The 23,985-nt window shown below is 51.9% G+C and overlaps 1 protein-coding gene across 3 annotated transcripts in view; it reads left to right on the forward strand.

Moving 5' to 3' along the window:
* The first annotated feature begins 1,292 nt into the window (after nucleotides 1–1,292).
* Nucleotides 1,293–23,985, forward strand: part of MYBL2 (MYB proto-oncogene like 2) — a 29,223-nt gene continuing 6,530 nt past the window's right edge. Inside the window, exons 1-9 of one of the 3 annotated variants that reach the window (XM_007464755.1) lie at nucleotides 1,293–1,560; nucleotides 5,907–6,000; nucleotides 10,313–10,384; nucleotides 11,262–11,354; nucleotides 11,541–11,761; nucleotides 13,749–13,911; nucleotides 17,062–17,349; nucleotides 20,102–20,518; nucleotides 22,611–22,750. In XM_007464755.1, the coding sequence (XP_007464817.1) occupies nucleotides 1,541–1,560; nucleotides 5,907–6,000; nucleotides 10,313–10,384; nucleotides 11,262–11,354; nucleotides 11,541–11,761; nucleotides 13,749–13,911; nucleotides 17,062–17,349; nucleotides 20,102–20,518; nucleotides 22,611–22,750 (1,508 nt within the window). In that variant the 5' untranslated portion in view covers nucleotides 1,293–1,540. The remainder of the gene's footprint in view (nucleotides 1,561–5,906; nucleotides 6,001–10,312; nucleotides 10,385–11,261; nucleotides 11,355–11,540; nucleotides 11,762–13,748; nucleotides 13,912–17,061; nucleotides 17,350–20,101; nucleotides 20,519–22,610; nucleotides 22,751–23,985) is intronic. The other 2 variants (XM_007464754.1, XM_007464756.1) reach the window with 2 other exon arrangements.

The raw sequence follows: 23,985 nt of genomic DNA on the forward strand, positions 1-23,985 counted from the left end.
TTTGATAACTCTCATTTTTATAGATGAGAAAACTGAGGCACAGAGAAGTTATTTGCCTATGATCACATAACTAGTAAATGATGGAGCTGGGAATCAAACCCTAGGAAGTCTGGCTTCAGAGCCTACACTCTTAAATATTATGTCCTAGCAATGAAGAGGGGATGTCCACATGAATTACTTTATGAGGGAAATGGGTGGGGGAAGCCCTGAATTAATTGATGTGGAAGTTTCTAGCAAGTATAATAAGATGTCAGTGTTCCTTCTGTTGTGGTAAGTGAAGTTTGCAGCAGTGGGCTGGACTGTCCCCAGGTGGCCAGAAGTTTCTGAAAGAGGGGTCTGAGGCATAAGCAGGGGCTAAGAGGCTGAGGTTTAAGCCCATCTCCCCAGGCTCCTGTCTCATAATTCATTTACCCCCCTTTCAGCACCCTGTCTTGGATGTGGGGTGACACTCAGGAGGTACTTGGTAAATGGCAACTTAAAATGGAAAATCCTTGCTAAGCCTCTAGGAGTTTAAGCATGTGGTAAACTGAATTCAGTGCAACAGTTAAATTCTGGGCCATGGGGATACTGCTGTGAATTGAGGGGCCACTTGGACCTTAGCAAGCCCATAGTTCAAATGGGGAGACGCACAACTCAACAAGCAGGTTGTGGGCCATGGACTCTAAGGATAAACAGGAACTAGTCGGGTGGGAGGGGTGGGAAGTGTACTGGGCCCGAGTAAAGGCCAGGAGGCTAGCGAGTTTTCTTTGGCTGGGGGCGGGGGGTTGGGGGTTGGGGCGGTGATCTGGCAGAATCCTATAAATACCTGATTACAGAGTATTTTACCCTGAGGGAGAGGACCTAGATTTTAAGTTCTGGAGAGTCAAGATCAGGTTTGCATTCTGGGAGGCTCGCTTTTGACCGCCAGCAGTCAAGCTGAGGAGCTGGAGCCATTGAATTCGAGGCTGGAAAGGAAGCAGGGAGATGGTTTGAAGGCACAGCCCCGGTCTAGGTGGGGCTGTAGGGACGCAGGAGCGGCTTGGACTAGAGCTGGCCCTTTTGCACAGGTGGTTTCCCCGGCCTGACTCTACCATCCTTGCGGCTCACTTCCTTTCCTCAGTCTTTCCTCCAGGGCCGCCCCGGGCACTCTTGGCTCGAGCCAGGCCTCGGTCACCTGGCTGCCTGTTCTGAGCCACACCCACGCCCTCTCCCTGCCCTGGGGCTTCAGGGCTCTGCGCAGGTGCGGTGTTCTTCGGCTCTCCGGCCCCGCCCCCCGAGCACGCCCCGCCCGCTGGCCCCGCCCAGCGCACGCCAGCCCGCCCGCGCGCCAGGCCCGGGCGGCGCCGACGCGCTTGGCGGGAGATAGAAAAGTGCTTCTGTGCGCGCCGGCGGCTACCGCGGCCCCTGCGAGCAGCTGCGGGACCTGCGGCCACGCTGACGCTTCGCAGCGCGGCCCCGGGGCCCGGAGCGGCCGGAGAAGCCCGCCCCCTGACCCCGGCCCGGCTCCCGCTCCGGGCTCAGCCGGCGGGCGGGCGAGCGCGGCGCGGCCCGGGCCGGGGGGATGTCTCGGCGGACACGCGGGTGAGAGGAGCCGGGAGGCTAAGGGCCCCATCCCCCTCCCCGACCTCCCCCCCCAACCCCGACCTCTGCCCCCACCCTCGCCGTGCCCTTCTGAGCCGGGCGGGGGTGGGGTCCTCAGGAAACGCAGTGTCCTGTGTCGCCCGAAGCGGGGAAACGCGGGGGGTGCGCGCGAAGCCGGGGTCTCTCGGGGTCCCCTCGCTCGGCTCCCTGGGCCTCGGAGCTGGGGTGGGCGGGTCTCCTGGGACCCGGGCCAAACACTGCATGATGTCATTTTGTCTCCCGCCTAATTGCGGGGTGGGGGTGGGACGGCGGTGTCAGCTGGAAGGGGCTTTACCGGGGAGGGAGGCGACCCCTGGAGAAGGAAAGTGATTTTCCAAGTCACGGCGAGCGGGCGGCCAAAGCCTGGGAGACTCTTGTCGTTCAAGCCTTTTGGGGTTCAGATTTGCTGGTGGCCATTTCTTAACATTCGGGGAAACACAGAACCCCAAGCTCCCTCCCCCGACCTAGGAAGGATGCAGGAGCGGGGGGGTTGACTTTTTGGTCCCTCACCACCTGGGTTGCGGACCTCAGCTCGTTTTCGTTTCGGAGACCTGTCTTCCTGTTCCACATGAGGGGTTTGGGGCAGCTGAGGTTGAAAGCGAGGGGAAGAGAGACTGCTGTGTATCGAGACCGCTCTGTGCCAGCAGCCCCTGGGGTGGAGGCAGGAACTGCGGTCTCCATCTTACTTAACTCGCCAGAGAATGAGTAGCAGAGTCAAGCCAAGAACCAGGTCTGTGGGCTCCAGGTCCGTGTCTTAGACCTGTGCACCCGGTGCCTGAGCTCTGGGCTCTTCAACCAGTCTGGGAGTCACGGAGGACAGTGGGATTCTGCCCTGTTCCCTCCCTGGATTCATGCAGCCCAGATAACTTCAAACCCCACTTCAGATGGTGTTTGCCTTCTCAGGCCCAGCATATAGACCTGAGAAGCAATCGTTGCTGGCTTTCCCTAGAATTCCTTTGAGCAAGGAAGCATCTGATCCCTGGGCAGTGGTCAGGCTCAGGGTGTGTCTTCCACAGGCCACAATTTCTCAGGGCAGCTCCAATTCCCAAGGGTTGTTCTGGGCAGGCACTTGTCAGGCCCTGAATTTCTGGTTCAGAAAGTGTTAACTCCAGGCAACAACCAAGGCCCCAGACAACGCCCAGGTCCTCTGCTGCTTCCCTGGGGCTCAGTGGAGGACCCCCCCCCCCTCCCGCCAGGTGAGGGATGAGTTCTGTACCCTGGAACAGCATTCAGTTTGATTCTTGGCCACTCGCTGTAACTCCCCTCTGCACCAGTGCCCTGCTTCCTGCTCAGCTTCTGACTCACCCTATCTGGAGCAGAGCCCAGCACATGAAAGGGCATAGAGAGGGTGTGTTGGACCTCCATGTGGTTGCCACTACTGACTTAGCCTCTGCTTTTCCAGCTGGGATTACGAGATGAGGACTGGAAGGTGCCGGTTGGAGCCTGGCTTAGTGGAATTGGCAGGTGGCATAACCCTGTGAGCCTCAATGTTCACGTCTATTAAATGGGGATAATGAGAATGCATGTGAAGTAGGCAGTCATCATCGTGTTGGTGATAGAAGTATATTACCTCACAGAATTCTCCCAGCCATCTGAGCTGCTCTCCCCATTAAATAGAGTATTTTGGAGCACCAGAGAGTGTTACACAGAAACAGTCTCTTCCTCGAAGGAACATTTGCTGAGCTTCTGTCAGAAGCTGGGTGCCAGAGAACCAAAGGTGGTTTCTGTCAAAACGGAGTCTGGGAGCAGTTGATGTTAAAGCCAGCTTCCTTCTGTTACTAGCATCTTGTAGAGTTTTTTTGCCTCCTACTTTGCGATAGTGGAGGACCCCATGAATTGGGTTGGGAATGACAAGACAAGGCTGAATTCCAGCTCCTCCTATGACTGGTGTATTGCTGGGTTTAGAAATCCGTCAGTGCTTTCCTTTCCTAATTCTAAAAAGTTTACTTATATTAACGTTTCTTATCGACTAAGAGGCAGCAGTTTTGCGTGTGTATTCATTCCTATGTCCAGCCATTCCCAGAGCAAACATTTCTTAAGGCATTTTGATGCTACCCCCCAAAGGCCCTACAGATAGGAGGTGGAGCTGACCTCTGTCCAGGTTGTCAAGGAGACAGGCAGTTGCAGCCTAAGGGCTTATGTTATGAGACGGGAGGATTTCCAATGTGCTCTGGGGAGTGTGGGTGTGATTAGGAAGATGCTGAGAAGGGGAAAGGAGCGTGGCCACAGAAGGAAGTCCTCTTCCTCTTTTGGAGAGGCCTGTGCTTGCCTTGCTTGTATGTAGACGTGTAGGCTTTTTTCCCCACTTAGAAATGCCTGACTTCGGAATGTCCCTGACAGAGGTGACTAATGGAGTTGGGAGGGTGCTCTTGCGAGCCCCGGACATGCCTGGGGGTAGATAGCATGATCTCCCTTTTTGTAACTGTTAAACCTGATAAATAGGAAGATTATGGAGTAACTTGGAAAATTACCTGTTAGAAAGTAAAAGCATCCAGAATTCAAAGCTGCTTGTACTCTGATTTTTAGCTCCATAAACTAGACCTGTGTGTAGGCAAGGATTGAGAAGGGCTATGCAAAAATGGACATAGTTACTGAGATAATGTATTTTATAGTGATATTTGTTTTTTGTTTTTTTTGCGGTATGCGGGCCTCTCACTGTTGTGGCCTCTCCCGTTGCGGAGCACAGGCGCCGGACGCGCAGGCTCAGCAGCCATAGCTCACGGGCCCAGCCGCTCCGTGGCATGTGGGATCTTCCCGGACCGGGGCACGAACCCGTGTCCCCTGCATCGGCAGGCGGACTCGCAACCACTGCACCACCAGGGAAGCCCAGAGAGATAATGTATTTTAAATGGTTTTCTTAAACAATATTTCTTAAAATCCTGGTGCTTGATGATTACATACATCATCAGCTTTTTTTTTTTTTTGGCTGTGTTGGGTCTTTGTTGCTGCATATGGCATTCTCTAATTGCAGCGAGCAGGGGCTACTCTTGGTTGTGTTGCGCGGGCTTCTCATTGTGGTGGCTTCTCTTGTTGCGGAGCACGGCCTCTAGGCACGCTGGCTTCAGTAGTTGTAGCACGTGGGCTCAGTAGTTGTGGTGCGGGGTCTTAGTTGCTCTGCGGCATGTGGGATCTTCCCGGACCAGGGCTCGAACCCGTGTCCTCTCCATTGGCAGGCGGATCCTCAGCCACTGCGCCACCAGGGAAGCCCACATTACATCATCAGCTTTAATCCTTAAAATACCTGTGCAAGTTGAAAAATTTTGTTATTTAAAAGAAAATTTGAAATAGGTGTCTGGTGTTGAATATAATATTCTTGGTGAAATCTTTTCTCTTTTATAAATTTATTTATTTATGTTTGGCTGTGATGGGTCTTCATTGCTGCACATGGGCTTTCTCTACTTGCGGCAAGTGGTGGATACTCTTCGTTGCTGTGCGTGGGCTTCTCCTTGCAGTGGCTTCTCATGTCGTGGAGCTCCGGCTCTAGGTGCACAGCCTTAAGCATTTGTGGCGTGCGGGCTCAGTAGTTGTGGCTTGTCGGCTCTAGAGCGCAGGCTCCAGTAGTTGTGGAGCACGGGCTTAGTTGCTCCGCAGCACGTGGGATCTTCCCAGACCAGGGCTCGAACCCGTGTCCCCTGCGTTGGCAGGTGGATTCTTATCCACTGCGCCACCAGGGAAGTCCTTGGTGAAATCTTAACTTCTTTTTTCTTGTAGCTTTTGAAATCATTAGAGTGTTAACTGAAAATGAAAGAGTGAAGAGGACTTCCCTGGTGGTGCAGTGGTAAAGAATCCGCCTGCCAACGCAGGGGACACGGGTTCGAGCCCTGGTCCGGGAAGATCCCACGTGCCGCGGAGCAACTAAGCCCGTGCGCCACAACTACTGGAGCCTGCGCTCTAGAGCCGACAAGCCACAACTACTGAGCCTGAGCGCCTAGAGCCCGTGCTCTGCAACAAAGACAAGTCACCGCAATGAGAAAGCCCGTGCACCATAACGAAGAGTAGCCCCAGCTCGCTGCAACTAGATGAAGCCCGCGCACAGCAGCAAAGACCCAATGCAGCCCAAAATAAATAAATAAATAAATAATTTTGAAAAAAGAGAGAGTAAAGAAAAAAATAGCCCATAATCCCATTTCATTAAAATGTTTTTAAGAAGAGGAGAGTGGAAGTACCTACATTTTACCTACAGTAAAAGCCTGCGTCCCCAAAACCTTTCCCTAGAGGTCATGGCCACAGTCCACACTGTCCATCCATCATGTAGCAAGCAGGTGGAGAGACACATGTCCTTGACCTTTGGCTTGCTTTCCCTGCAGTGAGGAGCTGGATGAGCTGCACTACCAGGACACAGATTCAGATGTGCCGGAGCAGCGAGACAGCAAGTGCAAGGTCAAATGGACCCACGAAGAGGTGAGTGACACCGAGGGGCAGCTGTGGGGGTGGAGGTGATGGCAGCTGGGAGGCTGGACCAGGAACAGAGCCTGGGTTGTGTCTGCCTGATGCCCTGACCAGTATGATGAAGAGGAGGAGCTGATGAAAGAAGCAGATGGGGGAATTCCCTAGCGGTCCAGCTTTAGGACTCCGTGCTTCCAGCGCTGAGGGCCTGGGTTCAGTCACTGGTTGGGGGAACTAGGATCCCACAGGCTGCATGGTGCGGCCAAAAAACAAAAAAACAAGAAGCAGATAGGCACTCTGGTTCTCCCTGATGATTCTTCTCAGAGCATTCCTGGGTACTCTCAGTATTGAGGACTCTTAGGGGGATGCATCTCTCAGACCTTGGGGCCAGCAGTTGCTGTTGTGTCTCTTGAAAGCTGGTGTGTTCTGCATCGTGGACTTTAATTGTGCTTCTTGTCCTTTAACTGCTGGGAGGTTTAGCCAAATCTGCAAACCCCCTCTTTATTATCATTTAAAAAAAATCATTGTATTTTGTCTGTGATAGCAAGCTCTGAAGTGATTTTATTCTTTAATCAAGTTTATGAAGTAAAATTTATATACAGTCAAATGACCTTTTTAAAGTGAACAGTTCCAACAGTTTTGATAAGTGGGTATTACTCACATAAGCACCACCTTGATTGTCCCCGGAAGTTCCCTTTGTGGTCCATCGTTCCTGGCTCCAGGCAGTCGCCCATCCAGTGTCTCTCTGTTTGATCATTTTGCCTGTTCTCGAATGTCCTACAGTTGAAATCATACAGCCCTGCTCTTTTCTATCTGGCTTCTTTTGTTCAGCATAATGTTGCATGATTCAGTAATTTGTTCATTTTTTCTTCCTCAATAGTATTCCATTGTATGGATAGACCATAGTATGTTTCCCTTGTTGATGGGCATTTGGGCTGTTTCTAGTTTTTGGCTATTGTGGATAGAGCGGCTGTGAAAATTCTTGCCTAAGTGTTTTTGAGGATTATGTTTTCATTCATCTAGAGAGGATACTTAGGTACACTCATGGTGTATGTATATGTTTAGTTTAGAAACTGTCAGGTTGTTTTCTGACTTGGTTGTACCAATTTAGACTCCTACTGGCCTTATCTTTTTATTCTACCTCTATTTTCCTGTATATGTTTAGTTTTAAGTCTTTTTTTTTCCCCCCCTTACTGTTTGAGTTGTGAAACACTCTTAAATCATAAAAGATGTTTCTTCAGAGGAGTGCTAAACCAGCCTTTTCTGTTCATCCCACTGTGGACCAGGGACTATATTCCACTCTTGCAGGCTTAGAAGAACAAGCAAGATGGGGTCCCTACCCCAGAGCATCTCTCTGCCTGGACCATGCCCAGGCCCGTGGACATGCTGTGGCCATGATGATGCTGGCAAGACCAGCGTCTATTTTTTTTATTATTATTATTTTAGTTACTTTTGGCTGCGTTGGGTCTTCATTGCTGCACACGGGCTTTCTCTAGTTGCTGTGAGCGGGGCCTGCTCTTCGTTGTGGTGTGCAGGCTTCTCATTGCAGTGGCTTCTTTTGTTGTGGAGCACTGGCTCTAGGTGCATGGGCTTCAGTAGTTGTGGCATGTGGGCTCAGTAGTTGTGGCTCGTGGACTCTAGAGCACAGGCTCAGTAGTTGTGGTACACGGGCTTAGTTGCTCCACGGCATGTGGGATCTTCCCGGACCAGGGCTCAAACCCATGTCCCCTGCATGGGCGGTGGTACTCAAAACCACTGTCCACCAGGGAAGTCCCAAGACTGGTGTCTTTTGTGCTCACTGTGGTGTCTCTCCGTCTTATACTAAGCCTCCTACATGTAGAAGGCACCTGTAATTGTCGAAATGCCTTTTTTTTCTTTTTCCTTCTCTTTCTCTCTCTCTTTTTTTTTTTGGCCTAGAGGCTTGTGGGATCTTAGTTCCGCGACCAGGGATTATAACTCGCACCCTCAGCAATGAAAGCGCAGAGTCCTAACCGCTGGACCACCTGGGAATTCCCCAGAATGCTTTTAGAAGTTGAGCTTACTGTTGTCTGAGAAGTTAAGAACAGTTTCGTGGGGTAACGATTTGGAAATTCAGCAGTCAGTTGTGCAAAATGGTGGGTAAGTCAATAGGAAATGGGTTACAGGTGGAGAAAAGCCAGAGGAGCCCCCGTTTGGCTGGAGCGAAGGGTCCTTAAAGAGGAAGCGTGGTTGATTAAGATGGAAAGATCGAATGGGGTCCAATCCCGGAAGGCCTTGGATTTCGGACTCAGAGATGTAGGCTTGTTCAGCTGGCAAGGTGAAGCCATTGAAGGTTTTTGAAGCAGATACGGGACATGACCACAGCTGGGCTCCAGGGAGCTAGTCTGCTGTGTGTAGGGTGGGTAAGGGATTTGGGGGCAGCCTGAGGCTGAGGGAGGTGGAGAGGGTGCTGTGCTGGGCAGGTGGGAGAAGATGGCTGCAGAGGGACGAGGACAGTGCAGGCAGGAGTGGACAGGTGGAGGGGGCCCATGGGGTCCGGCAGGAGCTGGAGACGAAAGTGTACCCCGCAGTCGTCGGGGAGGATGGTGGTGCTGGATACAGACACAGGGGACATGGGCAGAAGGCAGGGGTTGGCCTGGCCAGGTCGGGCAGGCGGCAGGGGAGGGCAGGGTGTCTGGGGCTGGCTTTGTGGGTGTGGGCTGGCTCAGCTACAGGATTTATGGGGACTTCGTCCAGCCGATGCTGGGCTGTGGCCAAGCTGCAACTGAGGGTCTGGATTTCTCTGGTGGCCTTTTTTTCTGTCCAGGAGAGAGAGAAAAAGAGAGAGAGAGAAAAAGAGAGAGAGAGAGAGAGAGAGTGTAAAAACACCTAACGTTAAATGTACCATCGTAACTATTTTTAAGTGTACAGTTCAGTATGTGAAGTATATTCTCACCGTGCAGCAGGTCTCTAGAGCTTTGTCATCGTGCAAAACTGAATCATTAAACACTTAATTCCCCCCTCTCCTCCTCCTAGCCCTTGGCAACCACCTTTGTCTACTTTCTGTTTCTATGATTTTGACTGCTTTAGATTCTTCACAAGAGTGGACTCGTACACTGTCCTTTTGTGTCTGGCTTATTTCGCTTAGCATAATGTCTTCAAGGGTCATCCACGTTGTATCTTGCAACAGAATTTCCTTCTGTTATAAGGCTGAATAATATTCTACTGTATGGGTATACTACATGTTCTTCTTTTTCTTTTTTTTTGATTGAACCCAGGCCCTTGGCAGTGAAAGCGTGGAATTCTAACCACCGGACCGCCAGGGAATTTCCTACATTTCCTTTATATATATAAGATATTAAAAAATTGATTCGATGGAAGAATACTTTACATACAATCAACTACAACCATTAAAGTACAATTCAGTGAGTTTCAGTGGACGTGCTGCTACCATGAAACTCCCAGCATCGTCATCGTAGAGCGCTTCCATCACCCCAGGCATTTCTTGCTCCCTTTGCTGTCCATTTCTCTCTACCACCACCCCTGACCTCAGAGACCACTGACTATCTTTTTGTCCCTATAGCTTAGCTTACATTTTTTAGAAGTTCTTAAGCACAGAATCGTGCAATGTATACTCTTTATGTCTGGCTTCTTTCCCTCATCACAATGATACTGTGATTTCGTGTTGTTGCGTAAATCAGTAGTTTATATTCAGGAGAACGTTTTAACAGGTACTGTTTTCCTTCCCTTCTGACTGCTCTCGATTCTGCCCATGTCCCCCATCTCCAGTGCTGGGTCACTGTCGTCTCTGGCCCAGGTGCCTGTAATGGCCTCCTCTCGTTCATTCTGCCCACCTGTAGCCCCTTTTCCTGCAGCTGCCAAAGTGAAGTTCATAACAAGCACATTGAACCGTGACCACCCACTGCTTCAGTGCATCAGTGGCTTTGCATGACGCAGAGGCCCGAATCAGCCCTGCATGTGGTCTGGCCCCTGCCGTCCCCCCCAGAATCCTCTTGCATCCCTCTTGCTTGCTTCCTGCATTCTAGCCTCACTGGACTTCCTTGGAGCCTGTCCCTTGGATCCCCCCAAATAGGCCTCACCATCGACCTCTCCGTACCCCACAGCACCTTTCCTTTTGTTTGCAGGAGCCTTTGATTAACATCTGCTTCCCTCTAGACTTTTTAAGTCCCATAAGGTTGGGCAGCTCCGATGCTGCCCGCTGCTATGCCTGGCGTGCCTGGTGTGTAGTAGGTGATCATTTCATGACTGAGTGGATGAGTGAGGCTGTTTCCTTTGGGGAGGGCTCCGTCAAGAGCAGCTGTTTTCTGCACACGTGTAGCTGAGCCCTCTGTCTTTCCGGCTTTGGCAGGATGAGCAGCTGAGGGCCCTGGTGAGGCAGTTTGGACAGCAAGACTGGAAGTTCCTGGCCAGCCACTTTCCCGTGAGTGCAGCCCCTCTGCGGCCCCTCCCCCAGGACAGTGGGCCCAGGGCAGACTTTCTGTCAAGAAGAAAGGGGGGTTCCTTACCAAGTGCCTCCCAGCTCTCCCAACAAAACAACCTTCCAGGCTTCCTAGGCCCTTTCTTCCCAAACCGGAATCCAAGGCACCCTGGTGTAAGCGTCTCCATGCAGCAGCCTCCGTGTGCCTGGGGGTCTTGGGCTCCGTTATCATGAAATCAGATCAGTGACATATTTGCTTTTCTTCCTGCTAGTCAGGAGCGAGTTGGTGCTCGGTTTCTCAACCGTGAGACTGAAGCTGAGGGGAAACAATACTTGAGCAGGCTCCATGGGGAGGCCCCTGCGGAGCTGGCTGGTGCCACCATGTCCAGCATCTAGAGGCTCCTGGTGATGCGGGTCCCCCTCAGGTCCCCCACCCCCAGCACTGCAGGCGTCTGGCAGGGAGGGGATGTGGCAGGAGCTGCCGTCGGCTTGTTTCCTGGCTCATCGGGCAGTTCAGGGACCAAGTCACCAGACCCTCCTCACCTCCCCCTCCTCCATGTGATCTGAAACCTTCAGGGAGATACTGCCCTCCCAGAAGCAAGCAAGGATCCCTGATGTAGCCTGCGGGCTGGGACGGGGCAGCCCCCTTGTGTTGGGGCAGCTGGTGGTGGCTTCCCACATGGTTCTGAGCTTGCCTGGTTCCATCTGGGCCCTCTGGTAGCACAGGGAAACCATGCGTGTTCCGGCCCGTGGGCAGGCAGTGTGTGGTGGTGCAGGGAACAAGACAGAACCCCGCTGAGGTGTCCCCTGAGCCCAGTGTGTGTCCAGGGTCCAGGGCCACCATCCCAGGAGTTCTCACGGGTGCCTGTCCTCTTACCAGAACCGCACTGACCAGCAGTGCCAGTACCGGTGGCTGAGGGTCTTGAATCCAGACCTTGTCAAGGGGCCATGGACCAAAGAGGAGGACCAGAAGGTAATGCCCAGGACAGTGCCTGCCACATGGTGGGCCTTTACCCACCCCCGGGAGTCAAGGGACTGAGGCTGCCCTGGGTGTTGGCTGGTCTGTCCAGCTGGACCTTGGGTGTGTGACATCCCGCTGGTCGGTGCTGGGGTGGGGAAAGGGCCGGTCCCGCTGGCCTCACAGCAGCTTTCCCCCAAGGTCATCGAGCTGGTCAAGAAGTACGGCACGAAGCAGTGGACGCTGATCGCCAAGCACCTGAAGGGCCGGCTGGGAAAGCAGTGCCGCGAGCGCTGGCACAACCACCTCAACCCCGAAGTGAAGAAGTCCTGCTGGACGGAGGAGGAGGACCGCATCATCTGCGAGGCCCACAGGGTGCTGGGCAACCGCTGGGCCGAGATCGCCAAGATGCTGCCGGGGAGGTGAGCCGCCTGCCAGGGCCTCTGTGGGGAAGTTGCAAGGCCTGGTCCCATTTCTCTGGAGTTGTTCACTTTTCCCAGAAGCGAACGAGTCCTTCAGATTCTTGCCGGGCTGGGAGGGGATAGGGGAGGGGGGGCAGGGGGGGACCCAGCTGCAGGGAGTCTGGAACAGGGAAGGGAGGCGGGCCTGGGGGCCTCCCGTTCACTCTGCAGACTCTCATCTGGTCCCGCTTTCGGCTCTGTGCCATCTCCGCCCTCTGCTGTGGCCGGGGTGGCCTGGTATTGTTTTAGAGAATAAACCTCTTTCCTCATGCCTGTGAGGTCAGGGCCAGGATCTGGACGTCCGAACCACTGCCCGTTTTCACCCTACTCTTCACCGGGTCTGGCCCCTCCAAGCCCTGGGCCTCTTGGTGTTCTACAGGGAGCATTAGGAAGACTTGGCTCCATGCTTGCTAGAATCCTGCTCCAGGGTCAACTCTCAGTCTCCTAAGTTGCTCACTGCTCCCGTAACTGCTTTGCATCTTCTGGAAACTTATAAAAAATCACTTACTCACCACACTATCTTCTACCCTGCTCTCTTCGTCTGTGTGCATTTTTACCTTATTTTGTTTCCTTTCTTTGCCATGGCATTGCGGTCCTGGGAAGGAGAGGAAATAAAATGCCAGATGGTCTCTTTCCCCTGGAGTCTGGAATCATCTGTTGCCAAAACTCAAACCGGAGTGTGTTATCCTTTTGGCACTTCTTATAACACTTGGGTTGAGGACTCGAGCCTCTTTCCCATGTGGCCAGCCTGGCCTGGCTGATGCCACCAGCCTCGCCTTGATCTGCCGTCACCCTTGCTCATCTGTGGGGCCTTAGCTGCTCCGACCTCCTCTCTTCCTTAGACAGGGGAGAGCTCTTTTCTGAGAACCAATGCCCTGTGCTCCTGGCAGCTTGGATGCCCTCTAACTTGTGCCCATCATGTAGCCAACACGCTCTCACCCTTTGGTTCTCAGTGGGGACATTATTTCCTCAGGGAAGGTTTCTCTGTCCTTTCCAACTGTGATCAGTCCCTGGCCACCTCCCCACCGTGCCCTGACCCCTGCCCAGTCAGCACTGTGTCCTGACAGCCCGCAGTGGGAATGAACAGAGATCCAGACCCTCCTCTTAGACTGGTGGCTCCGTCAAGCCGCTATTCTCTGTTCACGGTTCAAGGGAAAAGCACTCTGCTCGGAAACCCAAAGAAGGCAGCGCCTCTGTGTGTCTGCACTTCTGAACTGCTGTAGGTGTCTGGGCTCTGACACTGCTGAGCCCCCCGTGCTACACTGTGACGCTGCTGTGTGCTTCTGTAGTTTCGTGCTTCTTTGTGCTTCCTACTGCTGTCTGCTCCTACTACTCTGTTACTCTGTCCTGCGGTACCTGTCTGCTTCTCTCCCTCCATGCTTCCCTGACTCCTGTACCACTGTGCTACTTTCTGCTTCTGGAGTGTCGTGTACTACCCTGACTTACACCATATATGTTTCCGCTTTAATCTTCAGCAAGTGATGGAGAGTGAATAGTCTTTTGATTCTCCAGATAAAACAGCCAAGGCTCAGAGTGGCCAGTAGTGGGTCCTCTGTGCCCCCTTTGGCCATTTTCTGTCTGTGGGACGAGATCAGGGTTTGTGAGCCTCAGGACAGGGGCCAGCGGCCAGCAGCTTGCTTACGGTTTCTACAAATGCAGAGTGAGTGGGAAAGGGAGTGAGAGTTCCCAGAATGTTTCAGTGTTAGGATTTTACCCTGTAGCCTGAATAAGACCTTTGCTTATTTCTCAGAGGTGTGTGGAAATACTCCGTAAATCGTTACAGGCTGCAAGCATGTCAGACTTCATCTTAGAGCTGAGAGCCCTTAGAACTCCTCAGGTCAAACCCTCATTTACAGAAGCGGGAGCTCAGCTCAGGGAGGCTAGTGACGCGCCCGGTGGCGCGCGGGCCCCAGTGCTGGGGTCAAAGATCCCCGGTTGGCCCCTGTAGGACAGACAATGCTGTGAAGAATCACTGGAACTCCACTATCAAGAGGAAGGTGGACACGGGAGGCTTCCTGAGTGAGTCCAGAGACAGCAAGCCCCCCATGTACTTGCTGCTGGAGCTGGAGGACAAGGACGGCTGCCAGAGTGCCCCGGCCTCAGAAGGCCAGGTGAGTGGGGCGGGGATGTCAGGCAGCTTGGCCACTGGGCTTGGGTTAGTTGGTTTGTTTTCATGTGTGTCCGATGCCGTCTCACCAAAACCTATTCCTCCTTTTTCACCTGTTCCTTAATCCTACAAGAGGTTCTCACTGTGGCCTCACATCTCTCACGAGGGCCTTTCCCTGTGTCACTTGTGCCCGTGCTTAGTGCTCATCTGTCCACAGATGCAGGATGCCAGAGCCGATGCCAGGTGAAGAAGGGTCAGGTGGGGAGGTCCTCAGCCTCCTTCTGTCCTCAACAGCTTCCTTCCTACCCGTTGCTCTTTCCAGTCTTTTCATACTAAAAGCACATACGCAATTCTAAACAAAATCAGATTTGTTGAGGTACAAGCACATACAGTAAAATTCACTGTTTCGTGTGCAGGTCTGAGTCATGACAGCTTTAAACAGTCCTGTGGCCACCACCACAGTCAACACACAACCTCTCCATCACCCCCCATATTCTTTCAGCCCTTCTCCCATCCTTAGTCCCTGGCACCCTTCATCTGTTTTCTGTCTCTATAATTTTCTAGAAAGTCATATAAATGAAGTCATATGGTGTTACATTTACAATTGTTAGCATCTCCCATCCTACACTCCAGAGCATACTTTTTTTTTAAATTGAAGTATAATTGATTTACAATATTATGGTAGTTTCGGGTGTTTATGGTTATTCTTGAACTATCTCATATGATTTATTCTTAAAAAATAAAGATTTGAGGCACATGTGTCAGAGTATGAAGATAGGACGTTGCTGGGTACATGGCAGGTGACACGCTTCCTGTACACTGTTTTCCCATCTTTTCTGTAATCGTGAACTATTGAATAGTTCTTTTTAATGCTCCACCTTTCCTTTTCCTGCTGGCCAGATTATAACTGTTCACTGCTCCAGTTCTGCAACACCCTGCTGGAGCGTTATATCATGTTTTTGCCTCTCTTTCTGGATTTTTCAGCTTCAGAGACTATTCCTTGCTTCCCAGATATGAGAGCATCTATGCGGTAACAGTTGAAAAAGCTGTGAAGTGAAACGTAAAAGGACTTCTCCCTCCTGTCTGGATTCCCCATGGGTCCCCTGACCAGAGGAATTCACTTCTCAGTTTCTTGTATGCCTAAGTAATATATTTTCCAGGCTTTTACTTCTGATTAAATAAAAAGGATCCGTGCCCCAGAGAGAAACAATGTGCGTCAGCAAACACGGAGAAGTCGTCTTTCAGGATAGGGCAGAGTGGACAGTAGTCTCTGAAAATCCTCCTTGGCTGAAAGTCATTTCCTTGACTCTGTTTTCACCCCCCTGGTGCTTTGTGTCTGGGAGGCTGGCCCTGCTGGGCCAGGGGGAGCTCCGGACCTTGATCCTGAGCACACAGGTCTGGTTACACTGTGGGTTTCAGCCTCACCCACTCCTCTCCACTGTCATTTTAATGGTTCTGTTGTGCTGGTAATTTATTTAATTAAGGTTACACCTGACTTTTTGTTGTTAGAAACAAAACTTTAATGGTTGTCCTTGTAGCTAGATCACTGCTCATTTGCTCAGTTGTCTCTTGGGAAATTCCTAGAGGTAGATAGATACATTCTTTAGAAACTATAAGGGACTTCCCTGGTGGGCCAGTGGTTAAGATTCCCGCTTCCAGTGCAGGGGGCCTGGGTTCGATTCCCTGATCAGGGCACTAAGATTCCCCCATGCCGTGTGGCATGGCCCCCCGCCCCCCAAAGACAAAAACAAAATAGACGTTAATACATTTTGCTAGATTGCTTGCCAGAAAATGTTTACGTGTTCTGTGTGTATGGGACTACCTCACTAGTCAGTGCTTGCAATTATAAATGATAAGTACTGAACTTGATTAGAAATTGCCAGACTTTTCAAAGTGGCTGTTTTCTGAAGTGGGAATCACATGTTGGTAGCTTTTAAATAGTATTCATAGCATTCTTCCGCTCCAGTTATAGCAGTTATAAGTTTTTAACCCAATCTGCTCTTATCTCCTTTTCTTCCTTTGCTTATATCACAAACCATTTCCATTCTGTTCGCTTGACAGCAGTGGTAACAATAGCTACTAATTAGGTTGAAAGGTTTTCACACAGTTGTTGATCTGTGCGCCCTCCCTGCTCAGTAAGCCTCAGTGTCCTCATTTTATAGGCGAGGAAACTGACCCTCATCACAAGCTTGCCCGAGCTGGGAAATGGCAAAGCTCTGTCTGCATCCAGAGCCCACGTTTTCCCCCCATTAACACCAGACCCCGCTTCTCGCTCTCGACCAGGCCTGTGTTAATCACCTGTGCTGTTTTCAAGGCTCCTCGGGGGCTGTCAGGTCAACGAGTCAAGCTTGTTTCCGAGGTTCTGCCAGGAGAGCGATTGCCGTAACGATCTACCTCTTTTTCTTTTATTTCTTTTCTGTCACAAAATTAGTCTCCACTCCTTTTTCAAACTTTCATTTTGAAATAATATTAAGTATACAGAAAAGTTGCAAGAAGACTGCTTGCCTATATCCTTTACTGGGTTCGTTAATTTTTAACATTTGTCAGATTTGCTTTATCTTTCTCTATGTACATTTATTTTTTTTAAAGACCCTGTAGTTGATTATTTACTTAATGGCTATGGCCATGTGGATCCAGGCTCCCTGCAGTGAAAGCATGGAGTCTTAGCCATTGGACCACCAGGGAAGTTCCAATATGCGTATTTTTTTAACCCGAGTTATTTGAGAGTTGATTCCATACATTGTGCCTTTTATTTCTTAATACTTGAGTGTGTGTTTGCTCAAAATAAGGACATTCACCTGTGTGATGACAGTACGCACTTGGAGTTTAACATTGGTGTGGGACTTTTGACTAATCTACCGTCTAGATTCCACTTTTTCCTGCCCACGATCCAGTCTAGGTTTAGACACTGTTTCGTTGTCATATGTCTTTCGTCTAATTTTATCTGGAATAGTTCATCAGCCTTTCCTAGCCTTTCACGATACTGATGTTTTTGAAGCGTAAGGTAGGGCTAGTTATGTTATAGACTGTCTCTCAATTTGGGTTCACTTGAGTTTCCTTATCATTAGATTCGGGTTGTGCACTGTTAGCTGGAATACGGCATAGTTTATATCTCATAACAAAAAATCCAAACCGCGTGCCCTGTGCCCACCAGGGAAGTCTCGTGACCGGCTGGCCCCCGGCGTTCCCTGCCCTGAAGGAAGAGGAGAGCAGTGAGGAGGAGGCCACGGCGGCTGCCCCCTCCCAGGAGCAGGAGCCTGTCCCCACGGAGCTGGACGCAGTGCGGACGCCGGAGCCGCTGGAGGACTTCCCCAAGCGTGAAGACCAGGAGAGCTCCTCGCCGGAAACCAGCCTGCCCTACAAGTGGGTGGTGGAGGCCGCAAACCTCCTCATCCCTGCCGTGGGCTCCAGCCTCTCTGAAGCCCTGGACTTGATCGAGTCGGTAATGTTGGTCACGGCGCTTCACAGTGGGCCCCGAGCACCCCCAGCAGGGAGCGCTTTCTCTCCGTAGGCGTCCGTCCTTCCGTCCCTTCGTTGTCTCGCTGATGTGGTTCAGCTGGTGCCGAGTGCCCAGCCCAGCACCAGGGCCTGGTGACGCCAAGATAGTGGCTGTGCAGCGCCTGCCCTCTGGGAGCTCCTGCCTCACCTGTACAGCGCAGGGTGGGCTGGGAGGGCTCGCGGTGGAAGCCATATGACAGAGTCCTCAGGGCTGACGGGGGAGGGTGTTTGAAGCGATAACACAGCCCGGGTGGGTACTGGTGTTTGTGGCAGCACAGGTGGTTGGGTGTCCCTGGAGAGGACCCTGGGAAGGGCCAGGGTTTGGGGCTGCAGTGGTGAGTGGGTCCTGATTACTCAGGTACAGCCGCCCCTGGGGCTGCACTGGCTGTGGATTGTGCCCCTTTGGGGAAGGCACCCTGGTCGGGGGTGTACTTCTTGGTGTGACCTCCCAGGTCTATCAGCCAGGCCTGTGGTGTGAAGTGGGTTTTAGGAGGTGGTGGGCAAGAGGCCGGTGACCAGGGGTAGAGGGGTTCAGTGGGCAGCGCCCATACTCACCTTCCCACTTGGGCTTCCTCCTATTGGCTGAGAATATTGACGTTGTTTATTGAGCGTTTGCTAAATACCAGGCTGTGGGCTTAACATATAGTCCACATGGTATCCTGTGAGGGGTGTCCATTCTGTGTTTTGCAGATGAGACTGAGGCTCAGAGAGATCAAGTAAGTGTACCCAAAGGTCAAAGGTCACACAGCAAGTAAGGTCTTAACCATCATGCTGTGCTCCACTGTCCTGCCCAATGAGCATTTGGATGGTGGGGTGGGTCTCAGGTGGGCTGTCTGCTCAGACCCTCTGGCTCTGGGTCTCACCTCTTGCCCCTAGTGGCTGGGACCGTGGTGTCCCCTTCACTACAAGGGATTTCAGAGTAGCGATGCATGTGTCAGTCTGTTCAGCAAATAGCCCCAGGGCCACCGTGGGCTGTCACTCCTTTGGGCTCTGAGGAAGGGTTGAGATGAGAGTGGGCCCACTCTGCACTGCTGGTGCCGGTGAAGTGGGTGGTGGACTCAGCTCAAGCTCAGAGAGGTTGGGAGGCTTGTCCAGTGTCACACAGCTGGTGAGTGCCGAGCTCGAGCTCTCCACGATGACCTTCAGCGACTGATGGGGAGTGATAGTAGTTGCAGAAACACTGCCGTCTGTCTCTCCGGGCAGTCCTTGTAGCATATGCTCTGGTCTGTTAGATGCCATCCATTCCGGGGCCTCTCCGAGGTTGGGGTTGGCTGCTGGGAGGAATGCCTGGAGACGGCACAGCTCTGAGCTGGCCTCCACCCTTAGCAATGAACTTGCCAGGCTTCTGTGAGCTCCAAGGACCAGAAATAGAAATCACCACTAGGGTCTTGGTCCATTCAGGGCCAGACCTCCAGGGACCAGTGGAAACTTCTGTATCCAGAAGCCCTTGGGCTGGATTGTAATTTACTGGGCAAAGGCAGAAAGACCTGGGCGTGCCTCTTAGAATTGCTCTTGGAAACTTAGTGACTTCAGGCCGATCACACCCTCTCTGACCTGGCTTCCTCAGTATGAGAGGGGTAAGTAATGCTTCTCTAGCAGGGTGGCTGTGGGGTTGGAAACAGTGTAGGTGAAGCACCCAAGGAGGCGCTGCGATTGACAGGGTCATGGAGTCCAGTGGTGCGCTCTGGGTACGAGGCTGGTAAATCAAGACCCTTCAACCTGCTCACGGCCTTGGGCCCAAAGCCTCACTTCCAGTTCTCTGTGAAGGAAATAGCTACAAACGCAGGAGAAGATTTACATCCAAGATGTTCATAAAGATGCTATTTTTAATGTTTAAGAATTAGGGGGGAAAATCTAATGTCCTATAGAAAGGGGATAATTATGTAACATGTTCAAATGATGGTATATTTTACAGCCCTTAAAATTGTTAAAAGTTGACTTTTTTTCACTATAATAACAACTAATATTGATAGTAAATATTAAACTCATAGGTAATAGAATGAGGTGCAGTCATTATTCCAGCTTTACCGAAACTTTAAATGGAAAAAAGAAGTTAAATAGAAATGATTTGTACTAAAGTTAGAAACATTGAAAAATACTAAATATTTAGGGTCACATGTAAGTGGTAATTGATAAACAAATGCATAAAGATGGTAAATACTAAATTCAGGCAGTGATTTCCTGCATGCAGGCAGAGGATGTGCCAGGTGGACCTGGAGCTTTAGTGATAAGGTTTTATTTCTTAGGCCTATTGATGGGTATGTGAGTTTTCTTTGTATTTTTCTTTGTGCTTTTTGTGTATCTTAAAAAGGCACAGGACATTTTTGTAAATAACAGCAAGCAGCCATAGCCACGATATGACTTCAGTTATGTTTCCAAATACAGATACAAAGACTTAGAAGAATCTGAGGAAAAGCAAGACAATGTTAAGGGTGATGGTTTCTGGGCTGTGGGATCATCCTTTTTTTTTTTGTCTGGGCCACGCGGCTTGCGGGATCTTAGTTCCCTGACGAGGAAACAAACCTGTGCCCCATGCAGTGGAAGCGTGGAGTCTTAACCACTGGACCACCAGAGAAGTCCCTGTAGGATCATGCTTGATGCTTGTGTATTTTCCTTTAACGAATGAGTGCTGTGGTATGTCAACCGGTAGAAAAGCAGGGCCGTTGCAGTTATTCCTAAACCCCCTCTCTGGGCAGGACCCCGATGCTTGGTGTGACCTGAGTAAGTTTGACCTCCCCGAGGAGCCATCCGCAGAGGGCAGCATTGGCGGCAGTCCGGTGCAGCCCCATCCATCGCAGCAGCAGCAGCAGGCCCCGCCAACCCGTCAGCCTGCCGCCGCTGTGCCCAGCGTGACCGAGTACCGCCTGGATGGCCACACCATCTCGGACCTGAGCCGGAGCAGCCGGGGCGAGCTGATCCCCATCTCCCCCAGCACTGATGTGGGGGGCTCGGGCATCAGCACACCGCCCTCGGTTCTCAAGCGGCAGAAGAAGAGGCGAGTCGCCCTGTCACCTGTCACGGAGAACAGCGCCAACCTGTCCTTCCTGGACTCCTGCAACAGCCTCACCCCGAAGAGCACGCCCGTCAAGACGCTGCCCTTCTCGCCCTCCCAGGTGCGTGGACCCCACCCCGACTGTTCTCTGGGCGCGGGTGACAGCCGCCCTGTGCCCAGTGCTGAGGACCCTGGAGGGCAGAAACAGGCCTGGCCCTGCCCTCATGAAGCGTCCGTGCTGATGGGAAGACCAGTTAATAAAAAAGGACCCAAATAAACGTGCTGAATGGAGTGAAAAAGGCGGCTTATGGTACTTCGGGTGCATCTAGTCGGGGAAGGGTGTCGGCCAGGCAAGCTTCTATGAGCAGGGGTATTGCTGGAGCTGGGGGCAGAGGGTGATAAACGGACCAAGAAGGGAAGAGGACTCGGTGTGTGTTAAAAGAGTGAGTTTACTGAGCACCGATTTTATAGCAGATTTGCCAGCCCTGGGGAGCGAAGGGGCTGATGACAGCCCTGCCCATGGAGAGGATGGCTGGGGTGAGAGGATGGCTGGGGTGGGGGACTTGGTGGTCACAATGTCCTGAGGAAAGGGCTGTGGGAGGAGCAGTTATTGAGTCGCTGAGAGCTTGTTGTGTTGAGTACTGCTTCCCAGGCTCTGTTTGTAATAGACACAGTGTTGGGGGGAGCCTGGGGGGCCCTGTCTTTCCTAGAGGTGAGGGAGGCACTCAGAGAGTGGTGTCTCAGGTGGGGTTTGTTGACCGATTGATCGGCTTGAATAAAGGCTTGGAGTCAAGGGGAGAGCAGAGTATGGTGTGAAGTCCAGAGCTAGGACTCATGGATTGGGGGCAGGAGGACTGATGGGGACAGGAGGAGGGTTGAGGGATGGGGGCTGGGGCCTCGGAGGGTCCTGGGTACAGCTAGGGGGTATGCACTGTGCTGGGGGCTGTGGGTGGGGGATAGACTGGAGGGGTGGGGCAAGAGGGGGGGCAGAGGCTTTGGGTCTCAAGGGTCTCCTCCCTCCTGTGGGGACGTGAGAGAATGAGGCCCAGTGGTGGCCTGTTTCCAGAGGCCACCCTCTCTGCTGTAGAGGGACTGAGGCCAGGCCTTTGTATCGGGATGTTTGGTGGTGTTTCTGCAAGGTGCCCTGTGTTAGTTCACTCGGGCTGCCGTGACAAAGAGCTGCACACAGGGGGACTGGAACAAAGGACTCATTTTCTTAGTTCTGGAGTCTAGAAGTCCGAGAGGGTGCGAGCAGGATTGGTTTCCTCTGAGGTCTCTGGCTTCTAGGTGGTAGTCTCCTCTCTGTGTCTTCAGGCGGTCTTCCTTCAGTGTCTGTGTCCTAATCTCTTTTCTCTTATAATCTCTTCTTTTGTAAACTTCTTCTGAGGACACCAGTCATTGGATCAGGGCCCACCCATGTGGCCTCATTTTACCATAATCACCTCTTTACAGGCCCATCTCCAAATACAGTCACAGTCTGAGGTACTGGGAGTGACGGTGTAAACATGTGAATTTGGGGAGAACACAGTTTAGCCCATAGCAGGTCCCCTGTGAGGGCTGCTGGCTGGAGAAGGAAGACAGCAGGGCTGGAGCTGCCCAGAGAGCAGCCCAGGGTGACGGGGTGCAGCTGCCCTGCCCAGGGACCCTGCAGAGGGCAGTGGGCCTGAGGGCTGCAGGTGGCCCTGAGCTGCCAAGGGCACCTTCAGGGCAGAGGGGTGAGGGTGGAGCTTCAGGTCTGGATTTGAGTCCCGCCTCTACCTCTAGCACTCAGCGCAAGAATCCAAACCTCTCTTGTCTGTAAAGGGGGATCGTAATCTTTACATTTCAGAGGATCTGTGAAAACTATGTGAAATTCTCAGTGTGCGGTGCTCAGCTCTGGTGTGAGAGGGTGTGTCTAAGTGTTGATGTCACCATCTCAATCATCACTGATCCGTCTGTCGCAGTTCATTTAAGAGCTACTTTCTTTTTTCTTCTGAAAAGGAGCTGCTCTCGGTCAGTTTCCTTTGCCTTAAGTACACTGTCAGCAGCACGTGGGGGTGGGAGATGGACCTCCCATCATCCTGGCAAAGCGAGGATTGCGTGATGCCCAGCCTGGGGTCTACATGGACCTGCTCAATGGGTCCCTGCCCATCTGTCCTGGCCTTTGCTCTCTGGCGCCTGCCGGTGGGCTCTTAGGTCATCACCTTGTCTTGTTTCCTTTGTCTTCCTGGCAGTTTCTGAACTTCTGGAACAAACAGGACACACTAGAGCTGGAGGGCCCCTCGCTGACGTCCACCCCCGTGTGCAGCCAGAAGGTGGTGGTCACCACACCACTGCACCGGGATAAGACGCCTCTGCACCAGAAACACGCTGCGTGAGTGCTGTGCCCCCGCCCCACCTGCGCTGGGCCTGCCCCTCCCCAAGCAGTGGCCGGCCTGGCGGAGGAGGTTCTCTGCGGGAGGGACCCCTTGGAAAACCACCTGAGACTCTGTTACAGGAAGGCCGCCTCCTGGTCACCACACCTCTTCGCTTCCGTCAGGATAGTCTGCTGCTTCACCTCTGTTCTAATTCTTTCTTTTTTTTTTTCTTTTTTTTGGCCGCGCCGCATGGCTTGAGGAATCTTAGTTCCCTGACCAGGGATTGAACCTGCGCCCTCGGCAGTGAAAGCACGCGGAATTCTAACCACTGGACCGCTAGGGAATTCCCCGTTTTTATTTTTTAACTTGATGGTTTTCTAATCTCAGAAATAGAGAGAGTCCACACTGCCACGAAGAATTTAATCTCTGCATCCTTTATAAGTTTCAAGTGCAGATCCACTGTGTTTGAGTAGCCCTACGTGAAGGACAGAAGGGCCCCCAGTTCTCTCGTCTCTCTGGTGCTTAGTCAGGAGGGACGGCCGTGCCCCACCTCCCGTGTGTATGAAGCACAGTGTTTCACCTTCAACCTGTACAGGTTGCTTACCTGCTTCTATGGAGGTGCTTTCACAATAAGTTTCCTCCCTAGTGTCATCGTGACTCTTGAATTCCAGGTAGAGAGAGTTACTTAACTGGTCTTCTGCTTGTTACGTGTGCCGGGGAAGAGGCATTGCTATTTATGTTTCAGCAGTTAAGTTGTAATTCAGAAATCCGTTCAGGAGTTTTAGTTCTTGTAATGATATGTAATTTCAGAAAAGATGTATGAATCGCTTGGTCAGAAGTCAGTCTCTCGAGAGTTGATCTCACATTTAACATAAGTAGGCTTCATGAGAAATGCTTCTCCTTTCAAGCCGAAATCCTGGACTTCAGATCTAAGCTCTTAAACATATGCTGGAAGCAAGAAAAAGAATTGATACTTAGATGCGTTTCGTGAGAAATGATTCTCTATTCAAGCCAAAATCCTGGACTTGAAGTTCTTAGACAGCTGGAACCACAAAAGGAGTCGCTGCATCTCCGGAGAGAGGTTGGAGAGGGATGCAGTCTTCCTGGATCCCCACCTTCCTCGCCTCCCCCTTCTCTCGCTGGTTCTGCAGTGTGGCCACAGGCCGGCCTTGTTTTATGGAGAATCCTAGTGACAGCAGCCTTCTCAGTCGTTCTTCCAGCCTTTCGGGTGTGCTGGACCCTCTCAGACTCT

This window comes from Lipotes vexillifer, unplaced genomic scaffold (genome assembly GCF_000442215.2).
Source record: "Lipotes vexillifer unplaced genomic scaffold, Lipotes_vexillifer_v1.1 scaffold53, whole genome shotgun sequence".
NCBI classification, from domain to species: domain Eukaryota; kingdom Metazoa; phylum Chordata; class Mammalia; order Artiodactyla; family Lipotidae; genus Lipotes; species Lipotes vexillifer.